The 14748-nt window shown below is 49.5% G+C and overlaps 1 protein-coding gene across 2 annotated transcripts; it reads left to right on the top strand.

Annotated features, from left to right (window-relative positions):
• Positions 1 to 351: 351 nt before the first annotated feature.
• LOC115361931 (tripartite motif-containing protein 16-like) lies at positions 352 to 2666 on the top strand. Of its 2 annotated transcripts, XR_003928464.1 has the most exons (2): positions 352 to 2278; positions 2399 to 2666. XR_003928464.1 is itself a non-coding variant. In XM_030055649.1 (1 exon), the coding sequence occupies exon 1, from the start codon at positions 557 to 559 to the stop codon at positions 2225 to 2227; it is 1671 nt and encodes a 556-aa protein (XP_029911509.1). In that variant the 5' UTR covers positions 352 to 556; the 3' UTR covers positions 2228 to 2313. The 2 variants fall into 2 exon arrangements, 1 of the variants encoding a protein (XP_029911509.1); XM_030055649.1 differs by lacking the exon at positions 2399 to 2666 and having other exon boundaries at positions 352 to 2313.
• The last annotated feature ends 12082 nt before the right edge of the window (positions 2667 to 14748 follow it).

The following is a 14748-nucleotide window of genomic DNA, read 5'->3' as shown; positions in this document are numbered from 1 at the left end:
TTTTTTTTTTTTACCACCTTTCTTACAAAATATTTTCCATATTTGCAGAGTAAACACTGTGCAGTAAACCAGATCTACATTTTTCAGACTGGATCTGTTGGATCTGTTGTGTTGACTGAGTTGTCACTGACAGGAGGGTCATAATATAACTGGAGATAATTTTAGCTATTGGTTGAAGACGAATTTGAGATGTAACAGTTTAATTATTTTTGTCATAAACTTCACTTCATGTTGTAAATAAGAGCTAAACACACACTGCCTCTTTAAGAGCACTCCTCTTCCTGGAGTGAATCAGCAGCTGAACCCCTCCCGCTTCTGTCTGATCTCAAACTTTACGAGTTCTATTCTGCCCAGATATTTCCTGCTTCTCAGATCTGACAGTTTAAAGACGAGTGGAAACAACACAGTGTGAAGGACAAGAGCCCACAAGCCCGTTTACAGCAGATCAGCGAGTGACTGTGAGGAAAAGCTGCTGTTTGCTTTGGATCGGAGCACAACTCTTATCTGTTGATAGAAAGTGAAACTAGCAGACGTTTCACTGTGACTGAGAGGGGAAATGGCTCAGCGAGGAATTCAGCTGGACTCGGCAAAGTTTTGCTGTTCCATCTGTCTGGATCTGCTGAAGGATCCGGTGACTATTCCCTGTGGACACAGCTACTGCATGAGCTGTATTAAAGACTGCTGGGATGGAGAGGAGCACAAGGAAATCTACAGCTGCCCGCAGTGTAGACAAACCTTCGCACCGAGGCCTGTCATGGTGAAAAACACCATGTTAGTAGAGTTACTGGAGGAAGTGAAGAAGATGGGACTCCAAGCTGCTCCTCCTGATCTCTGCTACGCTGGACCTGGAGATGTGGCCTGTGATTTCTGCTCTGGGAGGAAACTGAAAGCCCTCAAGTCCTGTCTGGTGTGTCTGGCCTCTTACTGTGAGCAGCACCTCCAGTTTCACTACAATGCAGCTCCATTAAAGAAACACAAGCTGGTGGAAGCCACCGTGAAGCTTCAGGAGAACATCTGCTCTCGTCATGATGAGGTGATGAAGATTTTCTGCCGCACTGATCAGCAGTGTATCTGTTATCTCTGCTCCATGGATGAACATGAAGGCCACCGCAAAGTCTCAGCTGCAGCAGAAAGGACCGAGAGGCAGGAAGAGCTCGGGCTGAGTCGGCAAAAAATCCAGCAGAGAATCCAGGACACAGAGAAAGACGTGAAGGTGCTTCAGCAGGAGGTGGAGGCCATCAGTCGCTCTGCTGATAAAGCAGTGGAGGACAGTGAGGAGATCTTCACTGAGCTGATCCGTTTGGTTGAGAAAAGAAGGTCTGATGTGAAGCAGCAGATCAGATCCCAGCAGGAAGAGGAAGTGAGTCGGGCTGAAGAAGTTCAGGAGAAGCTGAAGCAGGAGATCGCTGAGCTGAGGAGGAAAGACGCTGAGCTGGAGCAGCTCTCACACACACAGGATCACATCCATTTTCTACAGAATTACCCCTCGCTCTCATGTCTCAGTGAATCTACACACTCACCCAGCATCAACATCCGTCCTCTGAGCTACTTTGAGGATGTGACTGCAGCTGTGTCCGAGCTGAGAGACAAACTACAGGAGCTTCTTAGTGAGGAATGGTCCAAGATCTCACTGACAGTGACTGAAGTGGATGTTCTACTGCCACAACCAGATCCCAAGACCAGAGCTGAGTTCTTACAATATTCATGTCACATCACACTGGATCCAAACACAGCACACACATGGCTGTCATTATCTGAGGAGAACAGAAAAGCAACATTTATGGAAGAAGGCCAGTCATATCCCAGGCACCCAGACAGATTTACTGATTTGATGCAGGTCCTGAGCAGAGAGAGTCTGACTGGACGTTGTTACTGGGAGGTGGAGTGGAAGGGGAGAGTTTATATAGCAGCTTCATATCAGGATATCAGCAGAACAGGGAGCAGGGATGAATGTTTATTTGGATGCAATGACAAATCTTGGGCATTGGTTTGTGACAACATGAACTGTAACTTCAATCACAACAAAATCCAAACTAAAACCCCGCTCCCTGTGTCCTCCAGAGTGGGAGTGTACCTGGATCACAGAGCAAGTATTCTGTCCTTCTACAACGTCTCTGAAACCATGACTCTCCTCCACAGAGTCCAGACCAGGTTCACTCAGCCTCTCCATGCTGGACTTGGGCTTTACCGTAACGGAGCCACTGCAGAGTTTTGTGAGCTCAAGTAGACAGGAGTGATTAAAGCAGTTCTGTCGTCTATTTCTATAACATCTGTGTTGGTAAGCGCTTGTTTCTGTTCTTTTTTTTTTTTTTTAATCAAGAACTGCACATATATGTCTTCATTTTAAAATGATTGTTCTGCAAAATATTTTGTTGCATTTTTATTTTGCTGCTAAAAGCTCATTGCTGTGGTTTGTCAGTCCTGCACTTCCCAGACGTCACCTGTGGCACATTTTGTTCTTGGTCTGTTCAGCCGTGGTGGATAAGGGTTGAACTCCATCAGTCGACAGTAGAGAGAAGCCAAATGAACTGCACTTCACAGGGAAATGTAAAAAAATATCACTGATTAAACTTTTGAAGGATCTTTATGATTCTTAACTTCACTCAATATTTACTGTAACATGTTTTTGCTCTTCCTGTTTTGCTGCTTAATGCAGTCAGAAGTGTGTTTGCACTCGTCCTTCTTTGTAGCTGAACAGCTGTTTGTTGATTTTGTTTCCAGGACTTTGTAACTATGATTTTTTTTAATGCACTGCAAATGAAATGATTCTTCTTCTTCTTCTTGTCAGTGGGAAATGATTCATGTGTTCCTCCACAGTGTTGATATGCTGGTTTAACAGGTCGAGTGTGAGAATCACGTGACTGCTGAGATAGAAACGTCTGTTATGAGATTTTACTGATTAGGTGTGTCAACCAAGTGAATGTTTATGAAAATGAATAAAAAATATTTCCAAGAATCAACAGTGTTTCTTCTGTTCTCGTTCCAGAAAGTCTATCAACCAGCTGAAGAGAATCTGACAATAACAGGACAGTATGTCTTGACTGGTTTAGCTGCTAAAACACAAAGAAGTGCTGTAACGCCCTCCATGAACAGTAGAAAAGACAACGTGACAGGAGGGAGAAATACCTGCATTCAAAAGTCATTTATGACATTTTACTGTGTCTGGGATGAAATGAAAGCAGAATTTTGGGGGATTTATTGAAATTTAAGGGCCAGTTTGAAATCCAGTGTGTTGCTCTGACAGGACACGATGTTGTGTTGGTGCTCAAACTGATGAATGGTTTCATTTCACATCTAAAATAAATTCCAGGCCTTCAGATCACACAAATTGTCATGAAACATACAGTCTTATACAATCTTACAATACAATCGTAGATACACATGCATATTTTCATTTAATCTGTGAGTCCATGTTTACATCAATTAAAAACACACCCACACACACACACACACACACACACACACACACTTTTACCCTCCTCCCACATCATTTTTAAGCACAAGCAGAGGTCCCTATATTGCAACACTTACGGTAAAAAAAAAATACCTGCTCCATTCACTGCACATGCCCCTATATTGCAACACTTACGGTAACTCATACATTAGGTAAAACACAGAGAGGGGCCACAGAGAGAAAGACACAGCCGACAGCAGGCATTCACTGTCCACACAGACTCTGCAGCACAGTGAAATAAAACGTGGCCTGGTGTGTTATATTTTTTTCCTTATGGCCCCCCCGCGGCTCCGTAGTACATAAACATAAAACAATAGAAGATTATTTACATTTTTAATCTAATCAAAGAGGACGTCACACAATTCAAATTCATACAGTACTGTACATCAGCCAATAAAAGTGTTTAAATGCTGTGTGTTTTGTTGCCTGTTTGAACTGACTGTGTGCTTCTGCAAACATGTGAGTAAGAAAACAAAACACTGCCAAACAAAACTGAACTTCATGAAGAATGTTGGGAATCCCGACAGGCCCTGAACCTCCCACAAGGTCTCGCAATGCTGTTGTCACCGGCACGCAGTGCTTTTGGCTAGCAGTGAAAATGGAGATTTCCCATGAAAAGACTTTCTAACTTGATATTTTAGGGAAAAAACATAATATTAACTGGGAAACCAACACCTGACCTCAAGGATTTAATCCAAAGGAAGGGACAAAAATTGTGAGGGCTTTTCAAACGGAATGGTACAAAAAGAAAGAGCAGGTTGTGTGGATGTAGTCAAGGTTTTTAGGCTTGTCAGACTTAGTTGTGCTTGGAGGTTTAATGGTGTGTGATCTGAGCGGGTGGTGTTTTATAATGTGTTGTTGCTGCTCTTATAGACTGCACTGGAGCTGGAAGTCCTGTGTTGTTGAGATTCAGGTGGTTTCTTGTTGGGGGAGACGTGGCTCAACTCTTCTGTCCCTGACACCGCCATTAGCCTGGACGGGCTAACAACATTCAGATCCGACAGGAGCCATGCTCTCACAGGTAAAACCGGGGGGGGGGGGGGGGGGCGTTTGCATCTACACTAATAACAGCTGGTGTAACAACACTACCCTGGTCTCCAGTCATTTTTATTGTTGCTGGGGACTTTAACCAGGCCAACATGAAGACTGTCCTTCCGAATTTTTATCAGCATGTGGATTTTGCTGCTAGAGGGGAGAATACATTGGACTTGGTTTACACAAACATCAGGAGGGCATTTAGAGCAGCCCCTCGCCCCCACCTGGGCTCCTCAGACCACCTCTCCGTTATGCTAATTCCTGCATACCAGCCCCTGCACACCAGAGAAAAGCCTGCCGTGAAGAAGGTGAGAGTGTGGCCTGAGGGAGCCATGTCTGCACTGCAGGACTGTTTTGAGTGCACCGAATGGAGCATGTTCAGAGAGGCTGCAAAAGACAATCAACACACCAATGTGGGGGAGTATGCTGCATCTGTGTCAGGCTTCATACAGTGGTGCATGGAAGAGGTTACAGTCACCAAGACTATCATCACACGGGCCAACCAAGTTCAAGTTCAAGTTCAAGATTTATTCGTCACATGCATGAATGTACGGGTACAGCAGCAGTGAAATGTAATTGCAACAACTCCGGCACCGTGCAAGGGGCTGTGAGCATCAGACAGCAGGGGGATAGTAAGGTGCTGAGCTGTCTGATACTGCATGTAGGTGGTGTTGTGGACTGATATAAAGAGTTTGTGTTATGAGTTCAGGATCAGTGTGGCCTGGTGGAAGAAGCTCCTTCTCAGCCTCTCAGTCCTGGCTTTGATGGAGCGAAGCCGCTTGCCTGAGGGCAGCCACTCGAACAGTCTATGGTTGGGATGATGAGTGTCTTTGATGATCCGACTTGCCCTAGACCTGCACCACCGGGTGTAGATGTCCTGGAGGCCGGGCAGTGCTGTACGGGTGATGCGCTCTGAACATCGTATCACTCTGTGCAGGGCCTTTCTGTCCTGGGAGCTGCAGCTGCCGTACCAGGCAGTGATGCTCCCAGAAAGCACAGACCCCACTGTGGCGGTGTAGAAGGTTTTTAGCAGCACGGTGGAAATCTTAAATTTCCTCAGCCGCCTGAGGTGGTACAAACGCTGCCTAGCCTTCTTCACCAAGGTGGTGGTGTGTGTGGTCCATGTCAGGTCCTCAGAGATGTGAACCCCAAGGTACCTGTAATTGCTTACTCTCTCCACCAGGGTCCCGTAGATCCTGAGCGGTGCATAATGGATCCTCTGCTTCTCTCGCCTGAAGTCGACCACCACCTCCTTGGTCTTGGCGACATTCAGGTCCAAGTTGTTGTCCTTACACCAAGAAGACAGCAGCTCCACCTCCTCCAGATAGGCCGTCTCGTTGTTATTAGAGATCAGGCCTACCACCACTGTGTCATCCGCAAATTTCACAATGATGTTGGATTGGTGTGTCGCCGTGCAGTCATGGGTGTAAAGGGAGTATAGCAGAGGGCTCAGTACGCAGCCTTGGGGGGCACCAGTGTGGAGGGTACGGGAGCTGGAGGTGTGGGCTCCAACCTTCACCACCTGTGGTCTGCCAGTCAGGAAGCTCTGAACCCAGGAGCAGAGTGAGGGACTCAGCCCCAGGTCCCTGAGCTTGGAGACCAGTCTGTGGGGAACTATGGTGTTAAACGCTGAGCTGTAATCAATAAACAGCAGACGCGCATAATTCCCCTTACTGGTGTCCAGGTGGGAGAGGGTGGAGTGGAGGACATGGGTGATGGCATCGTCAGTACTCCTATTGAGGCTATAGGCGAACTGAAGGGGGTCCAGGGAGTCCGGCAGTGATGAACAGATGAAGTCTTTGATGAGTCTTTCAAAGCACTTCATCACCACAGAGGTCAGAGCTACAGGGCGGTAGTCATTTAGACCGGCTGGGTTGGTCTTTTTGCGCACAGGAATGATGGTGGACTTTTTAAGGCAGGTGGGAATGACAGAGTGAGCCAGGGAGGGATTAAATATGGATGTGAACACCGGAGCTAGCTGGTTAGCACAGGATTTTAGCAGATGCCCGGGGATGCCATCTGGGCCGGCTGCCTTCCTGCTGTTCACTCATCTCAGAGCTCTCCTTATGTCGTGCTCCGAGAGTGAGCGGTCCTCCTCACCGGTCAGGTCACCTGCTTCGATTGCGCTAGCCCCAGCACTTGAAAAAGGTGTTCAGCTCTTCCGCCAGTGAGGAGTCCACAACAGCCGAGGTGTTCACTCGTCCTCTATAATCCGTAATCGTCCGCAGTCCTTGCCACATGCGTCTGCTGTTGCAGTCGCACAGTTGTTCCTCCACCTTATTCCTGTATCGCCTCTTAGCCGCTTTCACCGCTTGTCTGAGCTTGTAGGCTGCTGCTTTGTATGGTGACATATCTCCGGTGATGAGTCCCTCGTTATAGGCAGCGGTACGTGCTTTCAGAGCCTCGCGGATAGACTTATCCACCCACGGTTTCTGATTAGGAAAAACCTTCACAGTCACCATAGGAATGGTGTCATCTAACAGCTTGGATATACAGTGGTGGAAAAAAGTTTCCGGACACCCTTAAAATTTTACACAATCTCAAATATTATCATGAAATATTTGTGGAAAAACCTTTTTTGTGTTTCAAAAGGTGTGGCTGCATTAGACAGATACAAACAAATACAAATTACATTTTTTTGTTTATTGTTTACAAGAAAAACTAACAAAACTAAATTCTTGACAGTTTAAATATGTCAGTTCTCAACATTGTCGTTATCAAAGTCAACAAATAACAGAATGTGTTCAAAACTGTACAAAAAATAAATAAACCATCACATTATGAAATTAATATTCAGTAGTCCTGCCATTGGCACGTAGTAGAGCTCTAATCCTGGCTGGCATGTTCCCCACGAGCCTTTCACATTGTTGAGGGGTAATCTTGTCCCATTCTTCTTGAATTACTGCTTTTAATTCTTCTAAATTATTTGGTTTGCGCTTTGAAATAGACCTTTTGATAATCCACCACAGATTTTCAATGGGGCTCATGTCCGGGGATTGAGCTGGCCACTCTAAGACCTGGATACTGTGCTCCTGCAGCCAAGTTCTACTGGCCTTGGATGTGTGGCAAGGGGCATTATCTTGTTGAAACATCCAGTTTTTACCTTGATGGAACAGTACACGCGCAGAAGGGAGCATGTGGGTTTCAAGAATGGTACAATACTTGGCAGAGTTCAATGTGCCATCACAGACAGTGAGATGACCAACACCAGCAGCACTCATGCATCCCCAAACCATGATACTGCCTCCACCATGCTTGACAGTAGGTACTGTACATGCTGGAGATAATGCTTCGCCTGGCCTTCTGTGTACCCTCACATTAGTAGGAGGAAGATAAAGCTGGAAACTGGACTCATCTGACCACAGAATCTTCCAATTCCTGGCGGTCCAGTTCTTGTGTGCCTGGGCCCAACGATGCCGGGCTAACCTCTGTCTCTCATTGATCAGGGGCTTCTTGATAGCCTTGTGGGACCTTAAGCCATGATCTAAAAGCCGGCCACGTACAGTGCGGGTGGAACACTGGACACCAGTTTGGTCTGACCACTGCTGCTGAAGCTCCTGTGATGTCATTCGGCGGTTTTGCCTGCACATGCGGATCAGGATGCGGTCATTCCTTGCTGAAGAAACCCTTGGATGCCCAGATCTTGGTTTGTCTTCCAAGCTGTTGGTTCGTCTGTATTTCTGCAGAGTGTATCCAACTGCTGAAGGACTGCATCTGCACTTCCTGGCTATCTGGCGGCAGCTGTACCCTTCTTGGCTGAGAATCTTTCTCTTCAGGCGTGTTTCCTGCGTTAGGTTCTTTGTTTTAGCCATTTTTGTGTCTAAAGAACTTTCAAATGTGCTGGCTTTATATAGACACGAAGCTTGGCAACAAAAATTGTGTCTTTTAATAAAAAGAATGACCTTCATCACTGGTACCAAAATGACCCAATACTCAAAATTTCTTATTTATTTTTCTGGAACCAATCAATTTTAAGTTTTTAATGGCTTTTTTAGGATTTGTTTAGTATTTTGGCTGTGACTGTACTAAAAGAAATTGCAAAGAATGATTCTTACTGCAATATTTTACAAATGCATGGGGTGTCCGAAAACTTTTTTCCACCACTGTAAAGCACATAGCCACTTCCGTAAACTCGTTGACATCATCCGAGCTCGCCAGAAGCATGTCCCAGTCTACGTCACTCAGCGTGTCCTGTAGTGTGGCCTCTAATTGGGCGGACCAGCGTCTGACCTCTTGTGATGCCTGTGGTTCCTGTCTTAGCCTTTGTTTATATTTTGGTAAAAGGAAAATGGCGTCGCGGTCAGCCTTACCAAAAGCCGGCAGGGATATTACTTTGTATCCGTTCTTGAATGGAGTGTAACAGTGGTCCAGAGTGTTGTCACCCCTCGTGGGACATGTGACGTGCTGAAAAAAGTTGGGCATAACCTTTCTGAGGTTCGCCTTGTTGAAGTCGCCGGCCACAATGAAGGCTGTGTCCAGGTGTTTGGCGCAGTGTTTGTTGATTGTATCATGTAATGTGGTGAGAGCAGTGTCCGTGTCTGCCTGTGGTGGAATATAAACGGCAAAGATGATGACCGCAGAGAACTCCCAGGGCAGATAGAAAGGGCGATAGAGGATAGCCAGGTGTTCGAGGTCCAGTGAGCATGAGCGCGACAGAACAGAAACATTTCTTGGATCGCACCAGTTGTTGTTGGTCAGGAAACACACTCCACCACCTTTTAGATTTACCGGATTCCTTCGTTCTGTCCATGCAAAACACGGAGAATGTTTCTGCTGGGCGAACGGCGTGGTCCGGCGCCTCCGGCGTGAGCCATGTCTCCGTGAAACAAAGGATGTTGCAGTCCCTCATGTCTCGCTGGAAGCGGACCTGGGCCGTGATGTCGTCCAACTTGTTGTCCATGGATTGGACGTTAGCCAGCAGGATACTTGGGAGAGGAGGATGGTGTGCTCACGCTCATAGCCTGTTTCTGACCCCGGCACGTTTCCCACAGTGTTTTTTCCTGCTTCTCCTCGGAGGCCCGTTCCCCTGGTTACATTCCGCATCCCGTAAGATCTCCTTCGGCCAAGTGGAGCGCTCATGTTTAATTCCAGAAAAAAGGTAAGTAGTCCTGATTGCGATGTTCAGTAGTGTGCTGTGGTCGTAGGTTATTAATGTAGAAGACAGAGAGTTCAGAGAACTAAGGAAAGCTAAGAAAATAACAAACAAAAAGGACAGTCTACGCGGAGCAGTCGCGACGGCGTCTGGACTCGTCCGTGCCATCTTTGTTAATGGAGGCATCACACTCTTCTTCATCCCCGGTAAACTTTTCACCCATATACTACTCACCCGGGCTCTACCTGCAACCAGAAGCAGACGCCAACTTGTTGTCCAATCCATGGACAACAAGTTGGACGACATCACGGCCCAGGTCCGCTTCCAGCGAGACATGAGGGACTGCAACATCCTTTGTTTCACGGAGACATGGCTCACGCCGGAGGCGCCGGACCACGCCGTTCGCCCAGCAGAAACATTCTCCGTGTTTTGCATGGACAGAACGAAGGAATCCGGTAAATCTAAAGGTGGTGGAGTGTGTTTCCTGACCAACAACAACTGGTGCGATCCAAGAAATGTTTCTGTTCTGTCGCGCTCATGCTCACTGGACCTCGAACACCTGGCTATCCTCTATCGCCCTTTCTATCTGCCCTGGGAGTTCTCTGCGGTCATCATCTTTGCCGTTTATATTCCACCACAGGCAGACACGGACACTGCTCTCACCACATTACATGATACAATCAACAAACACTGCGCCAAACACCTGGACACAGCCTTCATTGTGGCCGGCGACTTCAACAAGGCGAACCTCAGAAAGGTTATGCCCAACTTTTTTCAGCACGTCACATGTCCCACGAGGGGTGACAACACTCTGGACCACTGTTACACTCCATTCAAGAACGGAGCTAAGTTTAACCCCGGCTATAAAAGCGGCGCTATCTCACCCAGGTGAAATCACAAAGTAATTTTTCTCCGGTGATTGGTGGCACATATGCACAATGCAGGTATACTATTAGTGGTGCACAGACTTCACGTTTGTTAGAAATATTCCGTTGTATCACAGACTTTGTTATAGTAGCCTATTTTTTTAAAGGAAACCCCTTATATTATAACGGTGACTGTCACGGCATCTGAAGGTGATGATTGGACGGGAGCAGCCCGTGGTGATTCGTGGTGACCTTCAGTCACCTGACTTAACTTCAGGCTTTACCTCCAATTCCTAGGCAACACTCCCATAAAGCTACTGAAGTTACATATTTCTAAACTAAAATTCATAATACTGAATGAATATTGCAGCAATTATTTAAAATGGCTATAACAGTTTAGCATAAGTTACCATGGTGATCTAGCCGGGTTAAAAGAGAGCCACCTTCGTGATACAGGAAAGCCTGGCTTTAGACTCAACATACCTCGCTAACCCACTAAACCTGCTTTGTAGTACACCCCTCACATCTCTGCTCTCCGGCTCTTAATGGAAAAGGCCGGGAAGTTCAGAAAGGACCGGCACCTGTTCATTGCCTTCATTGATTTAAAGTCTGTCTTTGACACCGTGGACCACGGGTCCCTCTGGAACATCCTGAACTCCCTTGGAGTCCGACCAAGATCACCACACTCAAATAAACAACTGTACCAGGGAGCGGAAAGCTGTGTTCGTGTGAATGGCCAAGACTCAGAGTGGTTCTCCATAAACAGCGGGGTAAGGCAGGGCTGTGTCGCCGCCCCAGAACTCTTCAATTGCATCATTGACCACCTAATGTCAAGAGTCTGTGAGCGGATCCCCAGGTGCCACTTGGCAATTACACCCTCAAGGACCTCGAATATGCTGACGACACCACCCTGTTCAGTGAGTCTGCCGATCAGCTCCGTGAAGCCCTCAGCGTATTCGATGAGGAGTCCAAAAAGCTTGGCCTAAAGATAAGTTGGCCCAAGACTGAACTTATGCATGCAGGCGATGGCCCTGACCCACCACCCTTCCTATTCGACGGCACCCCTGTCCACTTTGTCCCCAGCTTTAAGTATCTTGGCTCGACAGTGTCCAACACCAGTGACCTCAAAACAGAGGTTGACCGACGCCGTGCCCTAGCAGCCTCGCTATGGAGACCGCTGTGGCGTCACCGGCACATTTCCCGGGAGACAAAGCTTAAGGCCGGATTATGGTTCTGTGGAGACTCGACGCAACGCGCATGCAGTTCTCACGCAGGGCGTGTGTGCCATACCTCTGCGTTAAACGCTAAGCAATTCTCTGCCACAAGGCTATGGGCCGTGTTTTTTTCTGCAGACTTACTTAGACCCTGTGGCGTACGGTCACTGCTCTTCCTGTTGTTGTGCCGGCAGCGCCATTTTTAAAAGGAGCAGCAGATCCAGATCCAGCATGATACAAACTTTCCAAACATCCATCCATCCATCTTCTGCCGCTTATCCGGGACCGGGTCGCGGGGGCAGCAGTCTAAGCAGGGACGCCCAGACTTCTCTCTTCCCAGACACTTCCGCCAGCTCCTCGGGGGTTCCCAGGCCAGCCGAGAGACATAGTCCCTCCAGCGTGTCCTGGGTCTTCCCCCGGGGCCTCCTCCCGGTGGGGCATGCCCGGAACACCTCCCCAGGGAGGCGTCCAGGGAGCCACCTCAACTGGTTCCTCTCGATGCGGAGGAGCAGCGGCTCTACTCCGAGCTCCTCCCGAGTGACCGAGCTCCTCACCCTATCTCTAGGGGAGCGCCCGGCCACCCTGCGAAGGAAACTCATTTTGGCCACTTGTATCCGCGATCTTGTCCTTTCGGTCATTACCCAAAGCTCATGACCATAGGTGAGGGTAGGAACGTAGATTGACTGGTAAATCGTGAGCTTCGCCTTTTGGCTCAGCATGCCACCTTTTTTCCGGTCGAGAGCCATGGCCTCGGACTTGGAGGTGCTGATTCTCATCCCCGCCGCTTCACACTCAGCTGCAAACCGCCCCAGTGCCTGCTGAAGGTCCTGCATCGATGGGGCCAACAGGACAACATCATCCGCAAAAAGCAGCAATGAAATCCTGTGGCTCCCAAACAGGACTCCCTCCGGCCCCTGGCTGCGCCTAGAAATTCTGTCCATAACGATTATGAACAGAGCCGGTGATAAAGGGCAGCCCTGCTGGAGTCCAACATGCACTGGGCACAGGTCTGACTTATTACTGGCAATGCGAACCAAGCTCCTGCTCCGGTCGTACAGGGACCGAACAGCCCTTAGCAAAGGGCCTCGGACCCCATACTCCTGGAGCACTCCCCACAGGGCACCACGAGGGACACGGTCAAATGCCGTCTCCAGATCCACAAAACACATGTGAACTGGTTGGACAAACTCCCACGAACCCTCAAGCACCCTCCGGAGGGTATAGAGCTGGTCCAGTGTTCCACGGCCGGGACGAAAACCGCATTGTTCCTCCTGAATCCCAGGTTCGACTATCAGCCAAATCCTCGTCTCCAGCACCCTGGCGTAGACCTTCCCGGGTAGGCTGAGAAGTGTGATCCCCCTGTAGTTGGAACACACGCTCCGGTCCCCCTTCTTATAAAGAGGGACCACCACCCCAGTCTGCCACTCCAGAGGCACTGTCCCCAACCGCCACACGATGTTGCAGAGGCGTGTCAGCCAAGACAGCCCCACAACATCCAGAGACTTGAGATACTCAGGGCGGATCTCATCCACCCCCGCCTCTCTGCCACTGAGGAGCTTACAAACCACCTCAGTGACCTCAGCTTGGGTGATGGACGAGTCCATCCCCGAGTCCTCAACCTCTGCCTCCTCAGCGGAAGACGTGACAGTGGGATTGAGGAGACCCTCGAAGTATTCCTTCCACCGCCCGACAATATCCCCAGTCGACGTCAGCAGGTCCCCACCTGCACTGTAAACAGTGTCGGCAGAGTACTGCTTCCCCCTCCGGAGGCGCCGGACAGTTTGCCAGAATTTCTTCAAGGCCAACTGATAGTCCTCCTCCATGGCCTCCCCGAACTCCTCTCAGCTTCGAGTTTTTGCCTCTGCCACTGCCCGAGCCGCGGGACGCCTGGCCTGCCGGTACCCGTCAGCTGCCTCAGGAGTCCCACAGGCCAACATGGACCGGTAGGACTCCTTCTTCAGCTTGACGACATCCCTTACCTCCGGTGTCCACCACCGGGTTCTGGGATTGCCGCCACGACAAGCACCAGAGACCTTGCGGCCAAAGCTCTGAACAGCCGCATCGACAATGGAGGACGAGAACATGGTCCATTCGGACTCAATGTCCCCAGCCTCCCTCGGGAGCTGGGAGAAGCTCTCCCGGAGGTAGGAGTTGAAGACCTCCCTAACAGAGGATTCAGCCAGACGTTCCCAACAGACCCTCACAGTACGTTTGGGCCTGCCAGGTCTGTCAAGCTTCCCCCTCCACCAGCGGATCCAACTCACCACCAGGTGGTGATCAGTTGACAGCTCAGCCCCTCTCTTCACCCGAGTGTCCAAGACATACGGCCGGAGATCAGATGAAACGACAACAAAGTCGATCATCGACCTCCAGCCTAGGGTGTCCTGGTGCCACGTGCACTTATGGACACCCCTATGCTCGAACATGGTGTCGTTATGGACAAACTGTGACTAGCACAGAAGTCGAATAACAGAACACCACTCGGGTTCAGATCGGGGAGGCCGTTCCTCTCAATCACCCCACTCCAGGTGTCACTGTCGCTGCCCACGTGAGCATTGAAGTCAAACAATGGAGTCCCCAGTCGGAGCACCATCCAGTACCCCTCCCAGGGACTCCAAGAAGGCCGGGTACTCTACACTGCCATTTGGCCCGTAGGCACAAACAACAGTGAGAGCCCTCCCTCCAACCCGAAGGCAGAGAGAGGCGACCCTCTCGTTCACCGGGGTAAACCCCAACACATGGCGGCTAAGCTGGGGGGCTATGAGCAAGCCCACACCTGCCCGCCGCCTCTCACCGGGGGCAACTCCAGCGTAGTGAAGGGTCCAGCCCCTCTCGAGGAGCTGGGTTCCAGAGTCCAAGCTGTGCATGGAGGTGAGCCCGACTATTTCTAGCTGGTACCTCTCGACCTCCTGCACAAGCTCAGGCTCCTTCCCCCCCAGCGAGGTGACATTCACTGTCCCCATCGCCAGCCGTTGCATCCAGGGATCGGGTCGCCGAGGCCCTCGCCTTCAACTGCCGCCCAATCCACAAAGCACCGGCCCCTTACGGCTTCCCTTGTGGGTGGTGAGCCCACAGAGGGTTGGACCC

The sequence above is a fragment of the Myripristis murdjan genome, chromosome 7 (assembly GCF_902150065.1).
Source record: "Myripristis murdjan chromosome 7, fMyrMur1.1, whole genome shotgun sequence".
Classification (NCBI taxonomy): domain Eukaryota; kingdom Metazoa; phylum Chordata; class Actinopteri; order Holocentriformes; family Holocentridae; genus Myripristis; species Myripristis murdjan.
This window is presented reverse-complemented; position numbering and strand designations above follow the sequence as displayed.